The 27,621-nt window shown below is 38.2% G+C and overlaps 1 protein-coding gene across 1 annotated transcript; it reads right to left on the bottom strand.

Annotated features, from left to right (window-relative positions):
• On the bottom strand, positions 1-27,621 carry LOC150087776 (glutamine synthetase 2, cytoplasmic-like). Its single transcript, XM_090370378.1, has 6 exons — positions 27,456-27,621; positions 18,921-19,082; positions 18,677-18,823; positions 9,336-9,463; positions 5,924-6,123; positions 1-289 (listed from the first exon to the last, which is right to left on the bottom strand). The coding sequence occupies exons 1-6, from the start codon at positions 27,619-27,621 to the stop codon at positions 1-3; spliced, it is 1,092 nt and encodes a 363-aa protein (XP_090226504.1).

Genomic DNA, 27,621 nt, shown 5'->3' with positions numbered 1-27,621 from the left:
TTATTCATCTAAACACACTGTTCTCACTAACATCTCAGCAACCTTGTAAGGATCACAGTTTGATGCGGGTCTGCGATCTTCTATATAGCCCTTTCTATCCTCAGCAACTTGTAATGGAATACGAATGCTAGCTGAACGATCAGCAATACCAAAAGAAAAATCATTGATGGCAGAAGTTTCATGGGTTCCTACGAGACGCCTGGCATTATCTTTTCCGTGTCTCGGATCATAGGCATTAATGTGCACAATATGGCGTTTTGCAAGTTTTTCAACAGCTTTTTCGATTTCACTGTAAAATGGAAACAGACAGTTATGAAATGATTAAATAATGAGAAGAGTAAACCACTTTTTTTTTTTTTTTAATTCATATTGTTTGGTTGAAGAATGCATTGCAGATGAAAATGTATATGACATTTATATAAGTGTATGCTGCTTATTGTGATCACAGATAACATTATTGTAATGTTCACTTTTATGAAGTCCTCATCAGTTGTATACTAAAAATGTTTATTGTAATCAGTGCTTTGGTTTATTTTATCACTTTTTTTTGTCTTATTTTAGTTTATGCATGTGCAGTGGAAGTTATTACACAACATTCCAATTTATTCTTGACTCTGAGACATTGCATGTCTAATTGACTGTTGTTGCTTTGTACAACTCATATGGTTGCGTTGTCATTACTCAATGAAACAAAGTATTGTATCTGCATGCCTACCAGTCTGACAATTTTACAGTAGAGCATTAGCCATTTTTTAATTCTCGATTTTAATATTTTCTTTATTTGTTTGAATGGTTTGTATGCATTTCCAGAAACGTTATGACAATTGCATTTTTACTGATGACTTTCTCAAAAAAATAGTGGACAGTCAAATTAAAGTATTTCATATTGCATGATTGTTATGTTTTCTTTCTATCTCCTTCCACCTTTTCATGTACACTTTTTGATCTTGAAATCAGTAAACAACTCGGATCTGCATTCTTGCTTCACTGGTTATTGTTATCATTTAAGCTGTATTCCAGAGTTATCACAATAAGCAGCACTTGCTATGTGTGTATATATATATATATATATACACAAACACACAGACTGCCCTACCAATAATATGAGGGGTGTTCAATAAATTATCTACCTAACTTATGAAGGAAATGAGATAGAGGCAAAAATCTGCTTTTATTTTTCAATAACAACTTCCCTGAACTTCAATACACTTTTTCCATTTTGTTGGCAATGAAGAAATACCAGACAAATAAAATATTTATTTTATTTGTCTGGTATTTCCATCAAAGAATGCAGAAACAGTGGCTTCAGTTCATTATCATCAGCAAAGTGACATTCATGTATGTTTTTCTTGAGGTGTTGAAACAAAACAGTCATTGGGGCCAAACCGGTTTGTAAGGTGGATGGATAAGTTCTGTAAAGTCAGTCTCTCAAAGCAGCAACAACAGCATGTGAGCTCTGCATTAGTGTGTTGTCCTGAAGAAGCAGCACACCTCTGGAAAGTTTTCCACAGCATTTATCCTTTATGACATCCCTTAGATTGTAGAGTAGGGATGCATATGACTCCTTGATGACTGTCTGCTTGTGTTCCAAGTAGTGAATGTACAAAATTCCCTCAAAATCCCAAAAAATGGTGGCCAGCTTCACAGCTGTGAAGGTTGTGTCCAAAATTTTTTGGGTGGGGGAGAACCCTTGTGCTTCTATTCCATTTCTTGCTTGGTCTCAGGATCCCAGTGATGAACCCACATTTCACCACCTGTAACAATTCTAGAGATGAAAGTTCCAGGATCTCTTTCATAAAGCTCTGAATTCTCCTTGCAACACCATACTTTGAAATTCTTCTGCACAGGGGTCAGAAATCTGGGGATCCACCTTGCGCTAACCTTAGTCATCACTAAATGTTCATGGAGGGTGGTTATAACTGTTCCCTCAGATATGTCATATTCCCTAGAAATTTGGGATACCTTTAAACAATCTGTCATTCAGCATAAGGGTTTCCAAAGCTTGGCACATTTCTGGAGTGGTCGCTGTCACAGGCCTTCCTGGATGTGAATCATTTTTGATGCACTATCCACCCTACTTGAATTGTTTTGATGAGAATTTCACCTGGTACTGTGAAGGCAGACTGTTGTCATACATAACCACCATCCTTTCATGAATTGCTTTTGGCCCATTTCCTGATTCAGTGAGAAACTTGATGACTGAACAATGCTCCAATTTCAGCAGATCCATAATTTGATACAGGTGTCTTCCTTTTTTCTGTTACAGCAGCACAACCTAAAATAGAGTATGATTCAAGTTGAGATATGTAGGAACATGATAAATCACGAATCATTGAAATATAACTATGGAAAGTACCTTAGGTAGATAAATTTATTGAATGCCCCTCATATCAGAAAACCTGCACATCTACAAATAACTTTTATTTACTGGAAAACTAATAATGTGCATTGAAACCTTTAGCCATTATGACACTCCCCAGTCTCCTAGAACACTCTTCACCAGTTTTTTTTTAAAAATGTCTTCCAATATTTTCTGCCATTTAGCCATCAAATCAGCGACCAGTTCAGCTGTTTTGTAGACAGTCTCCTCACATGCACCTGACAATCCAATTCAACCCAGAGGTCCTCTATAAGATTGAGGTCAGGACTCTGGGTTCAGTCTAACTTTTCAACATTCATATCCTCAAACATATCCATTGCAATGCAAGCGGTATGGCAGGGAGCATTGTCCTGCTGATACAGATATGTGCCTTCCCTGTCACGCTGCCACAACATAGGTAATGAAGTATTGTCCAAGATGCCTAAATAGATCTCAGCATTCATAGTTTTTTCCAAACAACCAGCAGTCCCAAACCATCACACTGCCTCCACTAAATCTCATTGTCAAGACAATGCAGTCCAGCAGGCAGCTTTTTCCAGGCATCCACCACACCACGAGGCGCCTCCGTAGCCAGGTGGGAAGGAGCAGCAGCGCGTAGCACATGCTTCTTGATTAGACCGGGGTTCGAGCCCGTCAACACCAAATACGGAGGATGCGGAAAGGTCAGGGAATGACCACCGCATATCCCGGAGCAATATGGCCTTAGTTGCTAATGCTCCTAAAAAAAAAAAAAAAAAAAAAACCACACCACGGCATGATAGTGACACTGGTAAACCACATACCATGACTTGGCACCCCAAAGCACAACATTCCATTGTGCTCCATTGGTCTAAGGTCCAAGCACAGCAGACCTGACACCAAGTTAGATAGCATCTTAAATTAGTTGTGGTAGTTAGTAGTTTGTGGATGGTTGCAGAACAGTGGTAACTCATATCATACAGTGTCCAGTGCACTATATACTGGTACTGACATGTCCCAATCTTCCCACTGACTGAGGGCCTATATGTGCTGCAACCATGTCTACCTGTGTTCTGAGCAAATGATTCTTTGTAGGGCTCTCATGCCATGTTCCATCATCTTTGGAGATTTTTTCCAGGTTGTGCCATGACAGTTTCAGCACCGGTCCACTTCCATTTGCAGATCACATCACCACTCATCGACAAAAGGATCTTCAGTGCCACTGAATTGTCATGTACAGACTGCGTAGCTATGTGGCATCCTATTATCATTCCACACTGGAAGTCTTAATTCTGTCAATTGTGGCATTTAGCATTCACAATTGCTATTATCTCCTCGTAAGCCTAGGACCATATTTATAGTTGTCTGACATGTGGTGCTTGGTAGGATGTGACCAACTATCAATGGAGGGATGCCCAGATATTAATGGAAGGACTGTGGGGGGGGGGGCGTGTGCACATGTGTGCGCGCACAATGTGGCAATTGGAACATGAGACTGATGCTATAAAAAAAATGAATGATCATGTATGAGTAAACTAATCTTGGTTTATTCAAAGTAACTTCCTCCTGTGTCCACACACTGTATGCAGCAGTCGTGAAGCGACTGATGGAAGGCCATGACTGGTATGCTGTTCAATGTTCTTCTTAGAGCTCTTTGGTTTTGACATCATCAAAATAACATCCTTTCAGTGGTACCTTGAATTTTGAAAACAAAAAATCTCACGGGGCTAATTTGGTGAATACAGTGGGTGTAACAGTATGCAGACTTTTTTGCTAGCCAATAACTCCTGGACAACGAGAGCCTTGTGGCTTGGTACAGAGTCACAAAAAAGGAACTGCTGCCATCTCTGTACTGAGGCTGCACACAATGGTTCGCTGCAACAAACATTTTAGCATGCAGAGATGGTGGCATATGCTGATGATCTTGTGCTGCTTATTGAAGCAGCACTAGATCATCAGCATACGCCACCATCTATGCATGCTCGAAGTCCCTACGCATCCAGTCCTCCAAAACTAGGTTCCACATTAGCAGTTCAAAAACCGATCCTTGTGGGCATCCCCTGGTCACCTCTCATACAATGGAACCCACCAACAACATTAACAGTCACTGTATGGTGCATGAAGTAGTCCTTTGCCACCCTAAAGATCTCAGTTGAACAGCCTGCAAGTCACACAACAACAACATAAGAATGCTGTTCCAGCAGTAAAACTTGGGCCATTGGGCACAAACCCTGTGAGCAAGGTGATAGCAAGGGAATTGTGCAATCATCGAAAGTGATGAGCATCATTTTGATTTTTTACTTTCCTTGACAAACTTTTTTGACTTTGGGGGAGTTTGCTAGTTTCCACTCCACACTCTGTTGTTTTGTTGGGCTGAAAACACCATGTCTTGTCACCTTAATGATCAAATTTAAGAAGCTGGATTTGTTTTCAGTGGCCTCAATGAGTTCTCTGCAGTGTTTAATGCCCGTGATCACCAAATATGGATCAGTGGTCCCAGGCCAAACCATGAAAAAAGCTCCAGACTATCATACTGCCTCTGATAAACTTCATTGTCAGGACAATAATACAGTTCAGTAGGTAGCTTTCTCTGAGATTCCACTGCACCCAGGCATGATTGCCTATTTACTATGATGCATCACTCCAAATCATGGCTTTCCAATAGTCTATGGTCCAAGCACAGTGAGCCTTACACCAAGCTAAATGGTGTCTGGCATTAGTTGAGGTGATTAGTGGCTTGCAGATGGCTGCATGACTGTGGTAACCAATATAATGCGATCATCCTGTGCACCGTCCTGGCTGACATGTCCCAGTTGTCTCACTGAGAGCCTATGTGTGTGCTGTGACATTGACCTGCATTCCAAGTGTATGATTCTTTGCAGGGCTCTTCTCTCAAGTTCTATCAGCTTCAGAGGGTTTCCAGGTCATTTTGTGTTGGCATCAGCATCATCTTCTATTTGCAGATCCCATCACAAACCTAGGGATCTTCGGTGCCATTGAAATGTCATGTACAGACTGACTGCTTATGTGACATCCTATTATCAATCAGTGCTCTGTCTGTTAACACACTCTCTCTCTCTCTCTCTCTCTCTCTCTCTCTCTCTCTCTCTCTCTCTCTCTCTCACAATCACAGCACATTGCATTCCCAATTATACTACTGTCTCCTCAAAGCCCAGTGAGCATATTTATAGTCAGTCGTGCCTGATGTGGTTTTTGGGTAGAACCTGACTCAGCTGTCAACAGAGGGGGGTGTCTGGATATTAATGTAGAGCAGTGTACTTCTCCACTGTAGAAGTGCATTTTATTGAGAGTAGTGCAATGCCAAGGCAACTCAGGCCAAAATGCCTTCCTGATACAAACAGCAAACCTACTTTACTCATTGCTATGGACACAATGAAGCTATGCTGTAGATGTACAATAACTTAGATTTAAACTATTATTTTTACATATTTTAATTTCTATTAATTCTCATTTGGAAGAGAAGTACTATCTTTCAGAAGACAGTAATACTGCTTTCTAGGAATCAAAGACTCTCTGATTAATTATCTAGAAAATATGCTTCTATTTGTAGATAGTGTAACTCACATTATTCCATTGTTCTCTCGCATGGATTTGATGCTGAAGTTAGCATGACAGCCTGCACCATTCCATTCACCAGGGACAGGTTTAGGATCTAATGACACTACAACTCCATACAGTTCAGCCACTCGATGCAGTAGATACCTAGCCATCCACATGTCATCTCCAATACTTACTCCTTCACAGATGCCAACCTGGAACTCCCACTGAAAAATCCAAAGTTTTGAAAAGAAAACTGAACTTTTTATCATTTCTATAAGTCATCTTCTCTCTCTCTCACACACACACTACATATATAGTGGCCTACCCAGAAAACAGAACACATAAAAAAAATGCACTTTTGGGAGTTAAATATTTATCCCCAAATGCATATCAGTTTGGTCACTATCTTTTCAAGTAGAGCTATGTTAAGATAGAAGCTTGGAAGTGACCCCATCTTGGTGGTAACTCTCAACTGCAGCAAAATAAATAGCATCAATGGAACTTTCTTTTCTCATTGCAGTGCGATGGTGAAATTAATGTTACTCGGACTTTTTCATGTAGCAGGGAAGTGCAACATTTTCCTGTTTTCATCTGGGAACTTAAGTTTTGATATGCACCTACTCTGAAACACTAATGGATAACACATTGAATAATATCTCAGGACACAGTCAAGTGTAAGTGCAACACATGCATTGTAACATATCAATTGACCATGGTTCAAGCACCTGTAGCTACTAAATATGATTAATGATTTTATTCTAATCAAAATGCTGTAAACTCTTTACCTATATGGTCCTGCCAGAGTATAAACATTTTTATGCCTGACATGGCAAACTTGTTGCTGTGGGAGTATAGTAGCACGTGCCATGTGAGTTGTCCATGGGTCTAGACCATGTTATTGCTAAATACAATTAATGATAATATTCTTATCAAATAAATTTTCTGCTTATATTCTTCCACAAAAACAAGAAGCTGAGGAGAGAACATCCACAAAAAATTTGATTTCTAGACTGTTAATAGACTTCTAAACTTTTACACTTTCAATTCAAATACAGTATTTTGGTCGAGAAAATCTCAAGATTACAAGCTACTCAAACATAACATTACATCCCTTGAACAGGGTTGCATGAGGCTGGATTGCCGACACAGCAAATTACTGTTCATGTTGAACAGGATCTTAAGATGGCTAGTTGATGTCGGCACCAGTGGATCACACTTATAACCTTCAGCAAGGTTTTGGAGCAGCATGTCTGGCATATTACCCAGAAGAACTAATAATATGCCAGGAAGATAGCAGCTCATAGATTTGCCTCTATAAGAAGCTTTAGATAATGTTAATTCATCTTTCAGACATCCAGTAAAAAAAAGAATCACAACTAGTACATGACTGGAAGAGACAGAGTTTTATTCATGTTGTGCATTGTGTGCAAAGCTAAATAACAGACCTTATGTTTATACTTCTGTATGGCTACAGCATCATCAGAAGAGGTCATAAGATAATCTACAAGAATATTATCATAGTTTGTGAATTCTGATACAAAGTATGCAGAGCTAGCTGGCTGGAATGCCAGCTAGCTCTGCATACTATGGCTGGAATAAATAATAGCAATAAGTTAATTCACTGATGACAGTATTATTCAAGTTCTGTTGTCCAATTCCTCTCTTCTTAACATGATATAAACTCAAGCCTTTTCCACATGACATGGAAGAACAATGCTTACAATCTGTACTTGGGGGATGGTGTACCTTAATTGCCTCGGTGCAAATTCTAAACAACCAATCCAAAATATTCTTACTCTCCATAAACACAAAAATTAAAGTATAGTTATTTGCTCTTACTAAATCTACAGGAATGAGACACATTTGAATAGAAGGAGTGAAAGATGCTGATGCTATCAAGGCAGGCGATTTTGTCTAACCAAGCTGGTATGTTACTGCGATTCAGTGACCAAGGAACTGGATGCAAAAAATAATTTTAGCATCATATACTTGGATTTCAGGAAGGCTTTGGTACTGTTGCAGATAAAAAATTGCTGAAAAAACTGGAGCAATGTGGCATTAAAGGCAAGTTACTGCTATGAATAAAGGGATGGTTAAGTGGAAGAAGGCAGAGAGTGGATATAAGGATATCTTCGTGGACTAATGTTATTAGTGGAATTCCCCAGGGTTCAATGCTGAGTCCATTGTTGTTTTCAATATTAATCAGTGTTACTGGTAAAGGTATATCAGGCTTAGTGTCTAAGTTGGCAAATGACATAAATATTGGCAAGATAATTAATGACAGTCATCAGGGTGAGACTGCAACAAGAGCTAGGAAAACTGGGCCAATGGACTGAGAAATGGCAGTTGAAGTTTCACATTGACAAATGCAAAGTACTGCATTTGGGTAGCAGTAACTTATCAACTGTGTGGTACTAGACTCAGGGTGGTGGAGAATGAAAAAGACCTGGGGATAATTGTGGAGTCAGACATGAAATTCTTTGAGCAGTGTAGACATGCTGATAGGACAGCTCGTGGGGTTTTTCTCAATGATATACAGAAACTTTGCTAGCAGGGATAAGGAGGTCATTATCCATTTGTATAAAGCCATAGTTATGCTGTATCTTGCTTACTGTATCCAGTCTGTAGGCCTCAGTTTAGGAAGGATGTAGATCTGCTGGAATGGGTGCAGAGAACAAAAGGGTGCTCTTACCTAGAAAGGCTTCAGTTCTGCAAATTGCAGTGTCTCAAGACTAGGTACCTGTAGGGAGATCTGACTGAAGTGTTTAAAGCCTCTAATGGATTGAGTAAGCTGATTGTTCATTTCATTCTTCTACTTTCTGAGACTACACACATGAGGGTGCGTAAATTCAAGTTGAGGAAGAATAGATATGTGGAAAATTTGTCTTCAGCCAGCAGGTGGTTGATTGTTGGAACAGGATTAATTCCATTATTGAAGAAGTGGATGGGTTGAAAAAATTCAAGGAAGAACTAGACAAATTCTTGGAGGGTATGGATGAGTGAACTGTGTACTACTATTACTACTACTACACGACTTGAAGAGGCAGAATTTTATTTATGTTGTTCATTGTGTGCAGAGCTAAGTAATAAACCTTATGTTTACACTTCAGGATGGCTAGAGCAGCATCAGAAGAGGTCACATAGTTTGTTGAATTCAGATATGCAATATACAGAGCTAGCTGGTTGGAATAGAGAATGGCAACAAGTTACTTCACTGATGACAATGCTATTCAGTTGTCCAATATCTCTCTTCTTTTCATGATACAAAGCCAAGCCTTTTTCACATGGCATGGAAGAACAGTGATTACAATCTGTACTTGGGGGGGGTATCTTAGTTGCCTCAGTGCAAATTCTAAACAACCGAACCAAAACACAAAAATTTAAGTGAAGTTATTTGCTCTTACTAAATCTAAAACTCTAAAAAACCATCACTTACCTGAGAAAGTAAAACTTCAGAATTGCTACCTGAAATCTTGATCCCAGCATATATACAAGCTCGGTAATGTGCTTCGAGGATTTCTCTACCATGCACTTTATTGGCACCTACTGCACAATAGTAGTGACCTGATGGAATTTTAAAAAATGCATAATCAGAAATGATAAAATAATTGGGAAAGATGGGGTGATTATATAAACAGATATAAACTGGTTCAGAAGCACACTATATCTGTTTATATATGGGTTATAAACAGATATACTAATTATCGCTCACTGGCAATAGTGGCACAACTCAAAATTCTTAAATTTTGAGTTAATACAACTGATGAGGTTGGGATAGTGAACTCTACATTTATGCAATAACAGTACAAAGTGAGATCAATATTATCTCGCTAGGTGACACAAGTGTTGTTATGCCATCTGAGTTTTTACTGCATCAAGAAGCATCAACAGTGGCACTTCTTCAGTGTGCCCCAACCTTGGGACTGAATGGAGCATGGTCTGTGTGCAATAGTGATCCTTTTTGAGTTGTGCCAGTATTGGAGTGTAATGCAGTGCAAATTTCTTGTTGTAAGTCATACGCAAAACGAGGGTGATTGTGCAACTCATTATTATAGAAAAATATTAAAAGATCACTAAAGTCTGGTCCTGTATTCATCCCATCACAATATTTTACTGTGATGAAACTGCCAGATAGACAGGAAACCCTTTCAAGGTTACCGAGATGAGTCATTGCAATTTTTACGACCTGAAAGATTTCGCCCAATGCACTTCTATGAAATTTAATGAAAATACTGATGAAGTGAAATTCAATGACATTGCTAGCTTTAAAGCAGCATTTGGACTGTTTATTTTATAAAACATCATACAAACAGGATGATTATAAATCAGTTAATGTTAAAGCTAGTAAAACAAGAAAACCTTTGGAGACATTTGTAGATTTCGAATTAAAAAAAAGGCTACAAGAGCTCCATTCTGATTTCGAAAAAGAAGCATAGTGAGCTCCACTGTTTGTTAAATAACAACACAATTCCCAAGTGTCATGCCGGCTTTTATAACAGTATAAAAGTTAATTTACGGAAGGAATAAATTTTTCTAAGAATGACTTAAATTCTTCCATTTTGCTTGTTTGTACACCAATAATTTTGTACTAACTTCTTGTTCTTCTTTATGCTTTATCGAGTCAGTCGAGTCATTGCAATTTTTACGACCTGAAAGATTTCGCCCAATGCACTTCTATGAAATTTAATGAAAATACTGATGAAGTGAAATTCAATGACATTGCTAGCTTTAAAGCAGCATTTGGACTGTTTATTTTATAAAACATCATACAAACAGGATGATTATAAATCAGTTAATGTTAAAGCTAGTAAAACAAGAAAACCTTTGGAGACATTTGTAGATTTCGAATTAAAAAAAAGGCTACAAGAGCTCCATTCTGATTTCGAAAAAGAAGCATAGTGAGCTCCACTGTTTGTTAAATAACAACACAATTCCCAAGTGTCATGCCGGCTTTTATAACAGTATAAAAGTTAATTTACGGAAGGAATAAATTTTTCTAAGAATGACTTAAATTCTTCCATTTTGCTTGTTTGTACACCAATAATTTTGTACTAACTTCTTGTTCTTCTTTATGCTTTATCACAATTATGTTCTCAAAGATTAAAATGTAATTCATATATGTTACTTGAGTTTATGAATATAAATAAAGCTCTTGTTTATTTGATGCGTTTTTTTTTTTTTTTTTTTTGTTCTTCATCCTAATTACCTTCCATCTATAGGAGACTCAAGTCACACAAATTTTGAGTGTTTGTTGGTGCAATAATGGCACAACTCAAAGGGGGGGGGGAGTTAAATTTTCAAGTATTCTGGTTACCCATAATGGAATGTTGATCAAACCTAATTTTGTGAACCACGGCATAATGAGATGAATCACAATATATTTCAACAATTACATAATTTCTTCAATTCTGAAAGCCAAATTTTCCTCATCGATTATCTCACAATAACAATTTTTGAGTTATACCACTATTGCAGCCAGTGGCATTATAATCAAAGTATAAAATGTATTTTTCCAACGTTTCACAGGAAAATTTTCTCTGAATCAACCCTCAACCACTTGTGCATTGCCCTTGTTAGTTACTGTACATCTTGACAAAACATTTTTTAATAACAGTGTTATACCTTGGTAGTAGCTTATGGTATCCCAAGAGATAAACAGTGATAGAACCACTGATATTAAGGAGGTGGAGTTCACATCTGATATTTCCTCATTCAAAAATTCATCGAATACCATGTTCCAAGCAAAAGGGCCTCTCAGTAGCAGTATTACCTTTCATATACAAGCCAGACCCAAAACCAACACAAAATGTAGGTGACATGGGTGAACACCACAGGCAACTATCTTTTAAACTGTAATTCCTGCTTTTTTGTAAAAAAATTTTAAAAATTAGGTCTTGCCAACATTTTTATAACATGTCTGCAAACAAAACTTGTTAACAGGAGAGACTGCTTCTACAGGGATGGGATACACTTAAATAGAAAGGGTGCAAGAATATTTGCTGATGCTATCGAGGCAGTGTTAGGTGGGTCGGAAAACTGCAAGCTTGGGGGGGAGGTTACAAGGACTAATAGATTAACAGTAGCCACTGGCAGAGGAGAAAGTGATTCTTGCACTGCTTCTATTGGAATCAGCAGCAGCCGGGAAAACAAGATGCAGGGTATTTCAGAGACTGCTGGGAGTCATTGCAGTACAAGTAAACACATGGGTTGTGTTAGGGTAACTAAGAATAGGAACAGGTGCATGTATACTTGCATATACATCAATGCTAAGGAGTTTGGTAAATAAATTTGATGAATTGCTCAAAACATCAAAGGCATATATTTTAGGGATATCAGAGATGTGGTGTCACACAAATATAAGGAATGCTGAATTTGGGGAGTACGATGTGTACAGGAAGGATAGGAAGGGAGGAGGGTTTATGCTATTAGATAAGAAAGACAAAATCCAAGGAAGTGAAGCCAGTCAACATCGAAGGACAGTGCAGTGTCGAGTCAATTTGGTGTGACATAAGCATTGGAAGATCAAAATTGAAAGTGGAGTGTGTTATAAGCCTAATGACTGATGAGTATAATAAAAAACTGTACAGGGAAATAGAGTGGGCCAGTAAATCAGAGAGTCTTATAATGGGGGATTTTAATTTCCCGGATATTTATTATTATTATTAATAGCCATATGGTGCAAGGAAGCCTGAGGCTTATGCTGCACCAGGAAAAACGTTCCCAAGTTACCCTGAGAGAGAGAGAGAGAGAGAGAGAGAGAGAGTCAAAAGTAGAAGGGAATCACCAAGAAAGAGAAGAATGATGATATCCAGCTCAGGACCCTGGGTGTGCCAAGCCCATACTCACCAGATGTGAGTATTGACTGGAATTTGTGGGTTGGTCACTCACACAGTAGCAAGGCTTTTGTGGATTTATTGGATGATTGTTTTCTACATCAGCATGTTCAGGAGGCAACTAGAGGGAGTAATACTCTTGATCTGATTATCAGTAGTGATTCTTCATGCATTAAGAATCTGCAGATAGCCGACTGGGCTAGCTGGGTGGGTAAAGTGCCTGCCTGGCAACCCAAAGGTTGCGGGTTCGAATCCCGCCTCGGGCTTGGATCAGAGGCTTGGTGCAATATGGCCACAGAAGCCGATGTGCCAACAACAAACAAATAAAAAAATAATAATAATAAAAATCTGCAGCTAAAGGAACCACTAGGTGGCAGTGTGCTGAAGTGGGATTTACTCAAAGAGGTAACTACCATCAATGGTAAAGGGAAGGGTTTTTGCTTTCGTAAAGGCGACTATGACTGAGACAGTATTTAAATTCTATATGGTGGGACCAACTGACGATGTTACCAACAGCAAATTCAAAATGGGAAGCATTCAAAGAATTTATCTTGGAAGCTACTAGGCTTTACATACCAACTAAGAAATATTGTTCAAGATTTAGGCCTAAATGGATGTCAGATGAACTAATGAGACATATGGCCGAGAAGAAAAATGCATGGGATACATATAAATTAATGAGTAACATGGAAGCCTATGATAGATATAAGCCTGTCTATAACCAAGTCAAAAAGGAGAGTATATAACATCAGTTATAACAATATGTATTATGTAATGAGTATATCAGTTATAACAATCACCTGAGAGGGCAGATTGTGAGAAATCTTTGGCAAAGTATGCAAAGAAAAACAGCAAAGAGTTCTTTACCTATGTAAATTCTAGAAGGAAAGGGATGAGTCAAAGGGATGATTGGTCAACTGGATATTGATGGTTCAACTGTTGATGATCCTGCTCAGGTGGCTAACAAACTAAATGAGTATTTTGCACCTAAATTCACAAATTAGGAGTTATTCAGGGAGAGGAATGCCAGAGGTCAACTAAACTCTGGCAGTGAGCTAGATGATTTTATAATAACTGAGAGGAAAGTGGAGGAGAAATTGTTGAAGATAAACGTAAAAAAGGCATCCGAGGTGGATAGGATCTATCCAGTTATATTAAAGGAGGCAGCAAAGGAAGTAAGCGAACCCTTAGCCATAATTATGAAAGCTTCTTTGGACTATGGAGGTACCCATGAACTGGAGATGTGCAAATGTGACACCAATTCACAAAGGAGGATCAAAGGGCGACACAAGTAATTATAGACCTGTTCCAGGAAAATTAATGGAGGCACTGGTTAAAGAAGCACTGTAGGATCATCTAGACAAGACTTCAGATATAGCTCGGACAGCATGGTTTTGTTAAGGGAAAGTCTTGCCTGACAAATTTGATTGGATACTATGATGTGGTCACAAAGAAACTGGATGCAAAGAATAATTTTTATATCATATATTTCGATCTTAGAAAGGCTTTTTATACTGATGCACATTGAAGACTGCTGAACAAATTGCAGCAGTGTGGCACTGGAGGCAAATTGCTGCTATGGATAAAGGGATGGTTGAGTGGGAGAAGACAGATTGTGTTAATCAATGGACACTGCTATTCGTGGACTAATGTTATTAGTGGAGTCCCTCAGGGTTCATTGTTGGGTCCATTGTTTTCTGTATTCGTTAATGATGGTATACCAAGCTTAATGTACAAATTTGCAGACGATACAAAGATTGGCAGGGTTGTTAATGACACTAATAACAGTATGCTGCTGCAACAGGATCTAGAAAAGTTGAGTAGATGGGCTGAGAGGTTGCAACTGAAGTTTAACAGTGACAAATGTAAAATACTACATATGGGAAGCAGTAACTCCAGAGTAATGTATCAACTGTGTGGTACTACACTGACAGTGGTAGAGAGTGAAAACAACCTGGGGGTAATTGTGCAGGCAGATATGAAGTTTTTTGAGCAGTGCAGATGGTCTGCAAGAGTAGCTCATACTGTCTTGTCAATAATATACAGGAATCGTTCTAGCAGGGATAAGGAGGTGATTATCCCCTTGTATAAGGCAATGGTCAGGCCACACCTTGAGTACTGTATACAGGTCTGGAGGCCTCATTTTAAGAAGAATGTAGAGCCGTTGGAATGAGTACAGAGAAGGACAACAAAATTAGTGAATGGAACAAAGGATTGCTCTTATGAAGAAAGGCTTAAGTTTTGAAAATTACAGTGTCTGGAGATTAGACATCTGCGAGGTGATCTGATTGAGGTGTATAAATCCTTGAATGGTTTGAGCATGCTCAATGCTGATCGGATTCTTACTCTTGCTCAGAATAATCACCTGCGAGGGCATAAATTCAAATTGAGGAAAAACAGATGTAGGATAGATGTGCGGAAGTTTGCCTTTGGCCAGCAGGTAGTTGTTTGGTGGAACAGACTTCCATCCTTTGTTGTGGAAGTTGATAGCCTAAATAAATTTAAGGCTGAGCTGGATAGGTATTTGGAACGAATGGAGGGGTGAAATGGGAGCGTTTTTTTTTTTTTTGGCTGATGCTGCATAAGCTTGTTTTCTTGCATCATATGCCTCTTCTAATGCTAATATTAAAAAATTGCAACTTTAATTTTAAAACATGGTGAATACTCGAAATTCAAAACATGAAACTCTATATATGTGCATTAGCAGTGGCAAATGATGCAGGAAAGCAAGCTTATACAGCATCAGCCAAAAAAATAATAAAAAATAACATACCTCCCATTTCACCTATTCATTCCCTTCAATTGTTTGTCTAATTCTTCCTTGAATTTATTTAAGTTATCAACCTCACAACAACTGACAGAAGTGTTCCAGCAATCAACCACCTGCTGGCTAAAGGCAAACTTCCACACATCTATTCTACAACCATCCTTCCTCAATTTGAGTTTGTGTCCCCTTCATGTGTGTGTGGTCTGAGCAAGCAGAAAAATCCCATCAGCTTTGAGCTTGTTCAATCCATTCAAAGCCTTAAACACATAAACAGATCAACTCGTAGGTGCCTTATTCTCCAAATGCTATGCTATAGAGAACTGAAGCCTTTCATGGTAAAAGCATACCCTTTGTTCCATTCACAAATCTCGTTTTCCTTCTCTGTACTCATTCCAGCAGCTCCACATCCTTCCTAAAATGGGCCACCTGACCACTGCCTTCCACAATGGAATAATCACCTCCTTATCTCTGCTAGCAAAATTCTAGCAGATATAAGGAGATAATTATTACCATAAAGCTATGACCAAACTGTAATTTCAGAGAGATAGAAAGCAAACAGCTTTCAATAAACTTTAAATCTCCCTTATATAACTTAAGACAATATCCTTCCTGTTTTAATTTTAACACCAAAACTCTGATGACAATGTAATAAAACTGATACAAAAATACTGAACAAAAACACAGAATGAAATCATAAAATCTAATTTTAAAAAATAAAACCAACAAAAATGGCAACAGGCTAGCTTTGTTATAAATATGGACAAATGGTTAAAAGATCTACAATAAAACTTCAATTTTAAGTTTTTTAATGGACTAAAAAAATGAAATTGAAATAATTCAAATTCTATTTCAAAAAGAAACACTATACATATTTATTATGCAACTAAGCAGAGAATATATGTTCCACAATGTATATATGAGGGCTACTCCAAAACTAATGCCTCCGTTTTTTTATGTGATGTTACAGTGGATGCTGCTTATTGTGATCACATCAGGACACAGCTAATCTGGTAACAATAATCAATAGAACAAGAATGCAGCTGCACCATTGTTTACTGATGCAGAGAAAAAATGTGTACATGAAAAAGTGGAAGTAGACAGAAATAAAACATTTTGTAGTGCAGGTCAGCAACTTAAGTTCAAGGCAGAACTAGACAAACATTTGGAGTGAATGGGAAGGGTGGTTTTTTTTTTTTTTTTTGGTGATGCTATATAAGCTTGCTTTCTTGCATCATATGCCCTACTAATGCTAACATAAAATACTTTAACTGTTATAATGTTTCTAGAAATCAATACAAACCACTAGAAACAAATTAAAAAAATTAAAATTCAGAATTAGAAAAGAGTTAATGCTCTACTGTAAAACAGACAGCTTGGTAGGAATAAAAAGACAGTACTTTCTTTCATGGAATAATACCAATAACCACAGCAGTAACTGGACTTGCAAAATGTCAGAATTCAAAAAAAAATCAGGATGTTTTGGAGTAACTTCCACTGCACATGCATAAACTGCAATAAGGCAAAATAGACAGAACATAAACCAAAGTGCTCATTACCATAAATGGTATTTTTTTTCTATGTATTTGTGTATGTCTGATTGCAATGTCATAAAAATGATAATATTATCTGTGATTACAATGAGTGGTATGCACTATACATACAAAATGTAGACTGCTGAGGTAAAAGTTAAATGCTCTGCAAGTTTCAACACTATCAGATGCCAATCCATTTTCACAGACTTACAGTCTGAAAGTGGATGGTAACAATGTGCATAAGAAGCAACAGCTTGCTATTGCATTCCTGAATGCAGAGGAAATAATACCCATTGAGACTGACATTTGAAGAATGTTTATTATTATTATTAGCCATATGGTGCAAGGAAGCCTGAGGCTTATGCTGCACCAGCCAAAAAAATTCCTGAGTTACCCTGAGAGAGAGAGAGAGAGAATCAGAAGTAGAAAGGAATCACCAAGGGATCCTGGGTGTGCCAAGCCCATACTCACCAGATGTGAGCCCCTGGGGTTATCATGACAGCATGACAGTCAATGTAAGCACAGTTAGGCATGGGTAGTGGCAGCAGCATAGCTTCAGTCTTTTTTACCTGAGGCAGATCCTTCTGGTATCATCCCCCTAAATAATGTCATCAACGTGAAAAAAAAAGTCTTAAAACTTAATTGATTTTAAAAAATCACAGAAAACTAAGGAACATTAAAAATTCAGTGAATTTATAGTGTATTTACATAGTATTTAATATAACAACAAAAAGAAAAGATACAAAATGCAAAAATCAATAACAGAAGAGATTTATAGTTTCCATTTTCATGTCTTCATTTTGAAAAATTTATCAATAATATTAAAATTAATATCAAAATTAATTTCATTGGCATATTCATTTTCAATAGATAATATAGCTAGAATTTTCAGGAAATATGGGAACTTGGAGCGGCCTGCGGCTATGCAGTCCCATTTTCAGTAGGGTTCATTATACTGTGTGTTGTAACACGTTACTCCCGTCACCAGCATTGCAATTACCGACGAGTTGCGCCACAGTCACCCTTCTGTTGCCGCATACCATCCGGGAGGGGAGAGCTTTTGCTCACCTCGAGCATTGATGAGCCCTGGTCATCCAACACCTCGCTGGCAGTTCATGGGTTTCCCCTTCTTGGACCACTTTCAATAGGTACTAACCATGGCTGAACGTGAGCCATGGTTAGTACGTCCCACCAGCCATGCCATTTCGGATATGTTCTGACCCAGTTCTCTGGCCATTACAATTTGGCCTTTGTTCAAACTCATTTAAGTCCACTGCCTTTCCCATCTGTTGTTGTTGTTGTTTGGTTTTTAGGAGCATTAGCAACTAAGGCCATATTGCTCCGGGAATATGCGGTGGCCATTCCCTGACCTTTCCGCATCCTCCTTTCCCATCTGAAGAACAAGAATAACAATGATTAACGGAGCTCAGTATCAGATATTTTTTATACCATGTCCCGACCCACGCATGCACCGTAGTTCACCTGTGGTTGCTTTGGTTTGTATAACGACTCGCTAGTCATAATGTTTTGGCTCATCGGTATATTTTATAAATTACTGTATTACTTGAGCTTTTGAAACCAGTGTATATAACTTTTTTTTTTATGAACTTGATAAACTATATTCGTCAGTAAAATGTTTACAAACCTTGCGGTGCGGGATATCCACCTTTGGGCCAATTCAGAGGATAGTTATCTTTTTCCAGTAATGTATACTCCTGCTCCATTCCAAACCATGGCTTGTCATCTTTAGCTTTGATCATAACCTCTTCACAGGAGCGTCGAGAATTGCCCACTACAAACGATTAAGCACAGCTAATTACATTATGATGAATAAATTTCATTGTAAAAATGGAATTATTGCTTTGAATGAATGAAAGAATGACACTTACGTGTAGGCTGTTTCTTGTGATCAAATGTTTCACACAATGCGATGCAATTTTTTCCACCACGGAAAGGATCTTTATACAAGGCAACAGGTAACAAATATATGTCGGACTCAGGGCCAGCTGCTTGATATGTACTAGAGCCATCAAAAGTCCATACTGGAATATCTACCAAAGACAACGAATGTTATTAAATATCTCAGTGGAGATTACTTGTTTAGCAACATTTCTTTTCAAGTATTATTTTTGAACATTATTGCAATTAAAATGATCAAATGGTGCAAGGAAAGTATAAGGCTGTATTCTACATCTACCAAAACACCTTCCCAAATACTGCTAAATTTTATATAGCCCAAAAAAGGGACCATCTAGTTCTCCTTGAACTCCAATAAACTCAATATTTCAGCCATCTCGGCAAGTAATTTATTCCAATAATCCACAGCGCACTGCCTGAAGGTAAACACCACGGATTCAATCTTCTGTATTTTCCTAAGATTTTATGTTTATGTTTTATTCTTGTCTCACATGCCAGCAAGAATGCACTTCCCTCTTGATCTTGTGGGTAGTACAATAGATATAAGCACCATCCTCCCGCACTATGCAGAAAAAGCCTAAGTTTGAATCTCATCAATAACAAGGAATTTTTAAAGGCTTGTTCAGTATGGCTGAGTTATATGATTTTTTTCTCCTAGAAACTCAGTCTTTTCATTCAGAAAACAAACAATATATATGGCACAAGTCACTAATGTCTAAGTCACTGAAGTACCTAAAACCCTACAAGAACCTTCATTAATTTAGCATTAACAAGGTCACATGATGCAAGAAAGCAAGCTTATATAGCATCAGCCAAAAAAAACACCCCCTTCTCATTTCACCCATCCACTCACTACAAATGTTTGTGTAGTTCTGCCTTGAATCTGTTTAAGCTATCAACTTCTACAAAGACAGATGGAAGTTTGTTCCAGCAATCAACCACCTGCTGGCTAAAGGCAAACTTCTGCACATCTATCCTACAACTGTCTTTCCTCAATTTGAATTTATGTCCTCTCAGGCAATTATGGCAATTATTCTGAGCAAGAGAAAGCATCCAATCAGCACTCAGCACGCTCAAACCATTCAAAACTTTATACACCTCAATCAGATCACCTCACAGGTCCCTAGTCTCCAGACACTGTAATTTGAAAAACTTGAAGCCTTTCTTTGTAAGAGCAACCCGTTGTTCCATTCATTAATCTTGTTGCCATTCTCTGTACTCGTTCCAACAGCTCTACATCCTTCTTAAAATGAGGCCTCCAGACCTGTATACAGTACTCAAGGTGTGGCTTGACCATTGCCTTATACAAGGGGATAATCACCTCCTTATCCCTGCTAGAAAAATTCCTGTATATCACTGCCAAGACACCATGAGCTACTCTTGCAGACCATCTGTACTGCTCAAAAAACTTCATATCTGCCTGCACAATTACCCCCAGGTCCTGTTCACTCTCTACCACTCTCCGTGTAGTACCACACAGTTGATACATTACTCTGGGGTTACTGCTTCCCATATGTAGTACTTTACATTTGTCAATGTTAAACTTCAGTTGCAACCTCTCAGCCCATCTACTCAACCTTTCTAGATCCTGTTGCAGCAGTGTACTGTTATTAATATCATTAAAAACCCTGCCAACCTTTGTATCATCTGCAAATTTGGACATAAAGCTTGGTATACCATCATCAATATCATTAATGAACATAGAAAACAACAATGACCCAACAATGAACCCTGGGGGACTCCACTAATAACATTAGTCCACAAAGAGCAGTGTCTATTGATTACCACTCTCTGTCTTTTCCCACTCAACCATTCCTTTATCCATAGCAGCAATTTGCCTCCAATGCCACACTGCTCCAATTTGTGCAGCAGTCTTCCATGTGCAACTGTATCAAAGGCCTTTCTAAGATCCAAATATATGATATCAAAATTATTCTTTGCATCCAGTTCCTTTGTGACTACATCATAGCATTCAATCAAATTGTTCAGACAAATCTTCCCCTTAACAAACCCATGCTGTATCCGAGTTATAACTGAAGTCTTGTCTAGATGATCCTGCAATGCTTCTTTAACCAGTGCCTCCATTAATTTTTCTGGAACAGAAGTTAAACTAACAGGTCTGTAATTACCTGTATCTCCCTTTGATCCTCCTTTGTGGATTGGAGTCAACATTTTCAGACCATGGGTACCTCCCCTGAGTCCAAGGAAACTCTCATAATTATGGCTAAGGGTTTGCTTACTTCCTTTTTGCCTCCTTTAATATAACTGGATATATTCTATCCACCCCAGGTGCCTTTCTTATGTTTATCTTCAACAATTTCTCCTCCACTTTGCTCTCAGTTATTACAACATTATCTAGCTTACTGCCAGAGTTTAATACACCTCTGGCATTCCCCTCCATGAATAACTCCTGATGTATGAATGTAGATGCAAAATATTTATTTGTTTGTTAGCTACCTGAGCAGGATCATCAACAGTTGAGCCATAGATATCAAGTGCACCAATCTGATTCATCCTCATTCATCATTTATCAATGATATAAAGGAATTTTGCTGGCAAAATAGGGGGGGGGGGGGGGTGATTATCCCTCTGTATATATTGAGTACTATAACTTGAATTCTGTATATAGGTGTGGAGACCTCATTTTAGGAAGGATGTAGAGCTGCTGGAACGAATACAGAGTAGAACAACGAGATTGGTGAGGCAAACAAGGGGTGCTCTTACCAAGTAAGCTTCAGTTCTTCAAATTGCAGCATCTGGAGACTAGGCACCTGCAAGGTGATATGATTGAGGTGTTTAAGGACTTGAATGGTTTGATCAAGCTCAGTCCTGATGGGATTCTTCATCTTGCTCAGATTACATACATGAGGGGGCATAATTCAAATTGAGGGAGGATGATTGCAGAATAGATGTGCAGAAGTTTGCCTTTAGCCACTTGAGTGGTTGATTGCTGGAACAAACTTCCATCTGTTGTTGTTGAAGTTGACATTGTAACTAAATTAAAGGTATTTGAGCGAACGAATAGGTGAAATGGGAAGTATTTTTTTGCTGATGATGCTATGTAAGCTTGCTTTCTTGCATTAGTACAAAATGTCAAAACTGTTTTTGCACCCAACTGTTTCATGATCTCATCATAGTAGTTAATGAGACTTGCCAGGAAAAACCGTCCCTTCACTAACTCGTGCTATTATCCTATTAGGATTCAATTGTTATATAATGGTACTGGATTATGTCCTTAAGTCTTCCAGATCTTTACCACCAGAAGTCAAACTCAACTGAATATAATGACCCATCACTTTTTTTTTTTAGCTTCCTCGATGAATTTGGGACATATTAGTGCTTCCCCAGATCATGTGAACCCTTGTGGGTATCAAGTGGATATAGCCAACATCCACTCCATACTAGTGGTAAAAGGCCTGATTTCGGATCCCATTAATGAGGCAAGGAATATTATGGGCTTCTTTTCCAGATGCTGAGTTAATCAGGCGAAGGGTGCATGGTTTTTCATTCAGCAAACAAGCAAATCGGCCACAGAATACACAAAATTTACAGACGCAATATACTGATGCTTCAAAATCTTTGTTGCTTTGGTGCTTATCACACATAAAAACTAACAAATAACTATTATTATTAACCATATGGTGCAAGGAAGCCTGAAGCGTATGCTGTGCCAGCCAAAAAAAAAAAAAAAGTTCTGAGTTACCCTGAGAGAGAGAGAGAGAGAGAGTGTGTGTGTGTGCCAAAAGTAGAAGGGAATCACCAAGAAAGAAAAGAATGATGATATCCAGCTGAGGACCCTGAGTGTGCCAAGCCCATACTCACCAGATGTAAGCCCCTAATAATGAATAAATACACCAGCAAGGAGGGAGGGGCCATAGCAGAATCTAATGATGACCTCATTAACGTTCCTAATGACACTCACATGTTGCCTTTTTAGTATAAATGAATCTACACCATCCACCCTGCATCTCAGTTTCAGTAGCTTTTCGAATAAATGCTTCTCAGAGATTATCTATCATTTATTTTACTTCAGCTGACTTCACTGTTTCCACCTAGTTTTAAAGTTATTTCCACTTTAGAGATGGCTGCAAAATACCTGTTCGATTTGTCTGCCACTTTGCCTGGGTGCCTGATGAATCCACCATTGCAATCTTGTAAGAGCCTGTCTGCTTTACTCATTCTCTATATTTACATAAGCGTATAACTCTTTGTCTCCATTCTTAGTTCTCTTCATTAGTGATTTTGCATAAACTACCTTCACCTCTCTTAGATTACCAATGGTTTTGTTTCAAACATGATTCTAATTGCCATATAAACCCAAATATAACTAATAATTTGGATGTAGTATGAACATAAATAATTACAACCATGATGCTTTTTTTGTAAATTGTGCTATCCCTTCTTTAGTATGTGTCTGTAGAAGACATGGCAGAATTTTCTGGGAACTTCGTCATGACGTTGGTGCTACATCCAATTTGCCAATCATGTTTGTATTTATTCCTCACCACCAAGGGACTAATGCTCCTAAAAACCAAATAACAAACAAACAACCAAACAAACCACCAAGGGATTCACTCTACAGAATAGCACTCAACATTCTTAGGTCATTCACCAAATAACTTTTTTAAACATAAGCGTAGTTCAACATTGATTTGGATTTTTATTATTTGACAAAAAAATAAATAAATAAATACAAATTATGCTGATGCCAATAGCGTAGAATGAAGTGGGCTGAATGAATTGAAGTAACCACTTCAGAACACTTGAGTTCGTTATCTGTCTTAAATTTCAGTACTCCCATGTGTTTCTTCATTAGCCCAAACAAGTGATAATCGCTGAGAGATAAATTTGAACCATAAATAGGGTGGTTCGTTTCAAATTTGATTATACACTACTGTTCTGCCCTCGGAGTAAGAGGTCTGACACCACCTTGGACTGCTTCTAATAAGGTGGCACAGCCACATGATACATCATGGGTTGAAACAAGTGATCCACCATTTTCCATGAATAGTGTTTTTTCGTTCTGGTGCACATATCTAAAAAGACCAGGTCAATCTTGAACCACCCTATTAATGAACAGATCAAGGCTTCAACCTATTTTAGAACAAACATGTAGCCATCGAAAACAAAGTAAAAGTACAGACAATCAATAATGCCTTCACCGAAGACATTCAGTTGTCTTGACGGCTTTGCTTTTGATCTTTATTTCCAGTGATAAATAGATTGGATCGGTTGTGAATACTTCTTTTTCCAACAGCACGTAGCACATTTTGTTTGCTTACCGGCAAAACTATTTTGCTTAGAGATGTAATTAGTGAATGGCCTAAACTTCTTTAAGACTTCAACTACCAACTGAGCAAATTGCTTATCGTTTCATTTGGCTGATGAACTTTATATATAATGCAAGCGCATCAGAAATACATAGTTATCTGAATAAATCAGAATATTAGTAAAACGGCATCGTTTTAAGTTATATCTCATATTGTGAATACCTTCACAACGAGTTGCCATTATATTGCACTACTTCGAATAAGTAACGCTTCACCTAAGGAGAAGACTAATGTTACTTATTCTCAGATAGATACCACCACCCAGACGGCTATTTTGTATATGTGTGGGATAATAACTCGACTATCCACTTGTCCCTATTAGACTTAGAAAAGCAACTCACACCACTCAAAAGCTCATAAACTCCTCGAATAGGCAATGCTTCCCTAGTGGGGTAGACTGTTGTTACCTATTCTGGAAACTCCGGACATCGTCAGGCTCCCCCTGGTGACGTTTCAGGGCTATTTTGTATATCTGTGGGATAATAACTCGACTATCCAGTTGTCCCTATTAGACTTAGAAAAGCAAAAAGGTAGAGGGAAAGTAATAGTAGGAGTGGAAGAAGAAAATAAACAGTGTAAAAGAATGAAAGGGACAGTAACTCCTTCAACTCACACCATTCAAAAACTCATAAACTCCTCGAATAGACAACGTTTCCCCAGTGGAGAAGGCTGTTGTTACCTATTCTTGGAAACTCCGGACATCATCAGGCTCCCCCGGTGCCGTTTCAGGGCTATTTGGCCCTTCTTCAGTGGGTGGGTAGGTACCCAAGTGATGCAGTGATGGCAAAACGGTTATGAAGTATAACTCCACAATATGAGAGATGCCTGATGGTGTATCATGTATTTAGACTCTAAGCATTTAGGACATAAGCCTCAAGCTATGGGAGAGTCAAGACTATGTATAAATATAGTGCAAGCGCATCAGAAATACATAGCTATATCTGAATAAATCAGAATATTAGTAAAACGGCATCTTTTTAAGTTATATCTCATATTTCATCTACTGCATCTTTCAGGACGACTCTGCTCCTTGTTATCGGGCAAAAAGTGTAAGTAGGCACTTCTGTAGTTACTTTAGTTTCATTTCTCAATTAGAGGTTCAATAGTAATGTGTTTACATTTGTTACAGGTGAAAAAAATGGTTGAAAGAACAGTCCATTACAACTTTTAGCTGGACAGAAAACAGCCCGGACCTGAATGCTATAGAGAACTGTTGGCATCGTGTGGAATCTGCAGTTGCCATAAAGAAACCAAAGACCCTTCGTTAACTTCAGGAAGCCACAATTCGTGTTTGGAACCGCGACCTATCAGTTGATTATCTTCAGAAATTGATCTTGTCAATGCCTCCACGGTGTGCTGCTATCATCAGGGCCAGAGGCAGTTCAACTAAATATTAGTTTGCACCTGGTGAACTTTTCATTTTGTTTTCCATTTAAAATGATAAACTGAAGCAAATTGAGGGCTTCTGATAACATTTCAGCCATAATTGTTGTGTTCACCAAAACTGTTGTATGCATTTTGCAAATGCTCATTTTGGAATATTTGAGAGCACCTGTCAAATATTACTTGGCTTTGCCTTAACTATTAATAAATATATTTTGTTTATATTTCTATTTGTGATGTTACTCATTAATGTAACATACCATCGTGAAAACGTGTTAGAAATGTGAAATTCCTAGGTGATGCACTTTCTTTAAACACAAGTGTATGCTGTATAGTGTAATTTTAAATGAGAATCCTTGAAAATAAGAATAACTTTGAGTAAAAGAGTACTAGAAGCTTAAAATTTATAAGTGACATTCTTTATTTGCTGATCCACTAATTTGACACAAAAAAAGGTAAAAATGATCTCTATTGATCACAACCGAGCATGATGAAGCATTTCAAAGATACTACCTGCATGTTGGAAGTGATATAGGTTATGTTGCTTTTCAGTTCTTCCGGAAATCACCATCGTAATCATGAGTGAATTACTGGTGTATGCTTTGATATAGCCCTCCCCCCAAAAAAGGATATTTGTGATAATCTGGCGAGACACACCTAACAGAGGGGCAATACAGCCATAGAAGCACATGATGTGTGACTTGCCGAAACCACGTTTTAACGTCTATTCAGTGAGGCGTCCCAGGAATTCATAGACTATATCAATATACCTCTGAGAGGGTATAATTTCTGTGAAAAAGATGGGGCAATCCTGCAACGGGTCATTGCACATGAAATCCAATGTTCAGAAGGTGAAGGGAGTTTTATGTACTGCAAGGGAAATTGGCTTATGCTGCACCAGCCAAAAAAATTTCTGAACTACCCCGAGAGAGAGAGAGAGAGAGAGAAATAAAAGGGAATCACCAAAGAAGAGAAGAATGATGATATCCCCGGGGGCTCACATCTGGTGAGTATGGGCTTGGCACACCCAGGGTCCTGAGCTGGATATCATCATTCTTCTCTTTCTTAGTGATTCCCTTCTACTTTTGACTCTCTCTCTCTCTCAGGGTAACTGGGGAACTTGTTTTTTTCCTGGTGCAGCATAAGCCTCATGCTTCCTTGCACCATATGGCTATTAATAATAATAATAATAATAATAATTCCTGTATACCACAAATGAGTCTTTTCCATGCGGTGTGAGGAGGATGGCAATTCTATCAACTGTGCTACGCACAAGAGTAGTAGCTACAGTTGATGTACAAATATGACTCATAGCATCCATGTTCTCAATCTCCTGAACATTTTCACAAGCCTCCGTATCGCACATATTGGTGGTGAACGTTGTCGACAGATGGCAATACCTTACACAGAATAAAGAATGTTACTTGTAAATTTCTTGTCACTAGTACTCTTTTACTCAAAGTTCTTTTCATTAGTATTACTAAGGCTAAATGATACAAGGAGACAACTTTTTCTGCATTATTCAAAATAATACAGAAATAATAAAAATAAAACAATACAAAATGTTCATACTATTCCCAGAATGCAACCATCCAATTCTGCCTTAAACTCAGCATGCCTCTACCTCTTTGAGAGGCAGATTGTTAGAGAGTGTTTTCCCCGAAGAAGTATTTGCCACCCTTCTATGAACCCTCTCCACCTTGCGCTTTTTTATCGGGTCTCATTTAAAATGATCACCCTAACTTAAAAATACAAATCTTATGTTATTAACTATGATATCTCTTCAGTACTCACCGCTTGGCTTTTTGGGAACAAATTCGAGGGTTTTAGTTTTGCAACGCAGGTCTTCATTAGTGCCATCAATCCACACATACATACACTGAGTTTGATTATCAGGTTGAGGAAGGCTAAGAAAGCGAGAAAGAATCGCGGGAGATTTGTTCATTGTCGATTTGCTCAT

This window comes from Mastigoproctus giganteus, chromosome 3 (assembly GCF_048544385.1).
Source record: "Mastigoproctus giganteus isolate SK-2022 chromosome 3, ASM4854438v1, whole genome shotgun sequence".
Lineage (NCBI taxonomy): Eukaryota > Metazoa > Arthropoda > Arachnida > Uropygi > Thelyphonidae > Mastigoproctus > Mastigoproctus giganteus.
The sequence above is the reverse complement of the archived record's forward strand: the minus strand, read 5'-3'. Positions and strand labels throughout refer to the sequence as shown.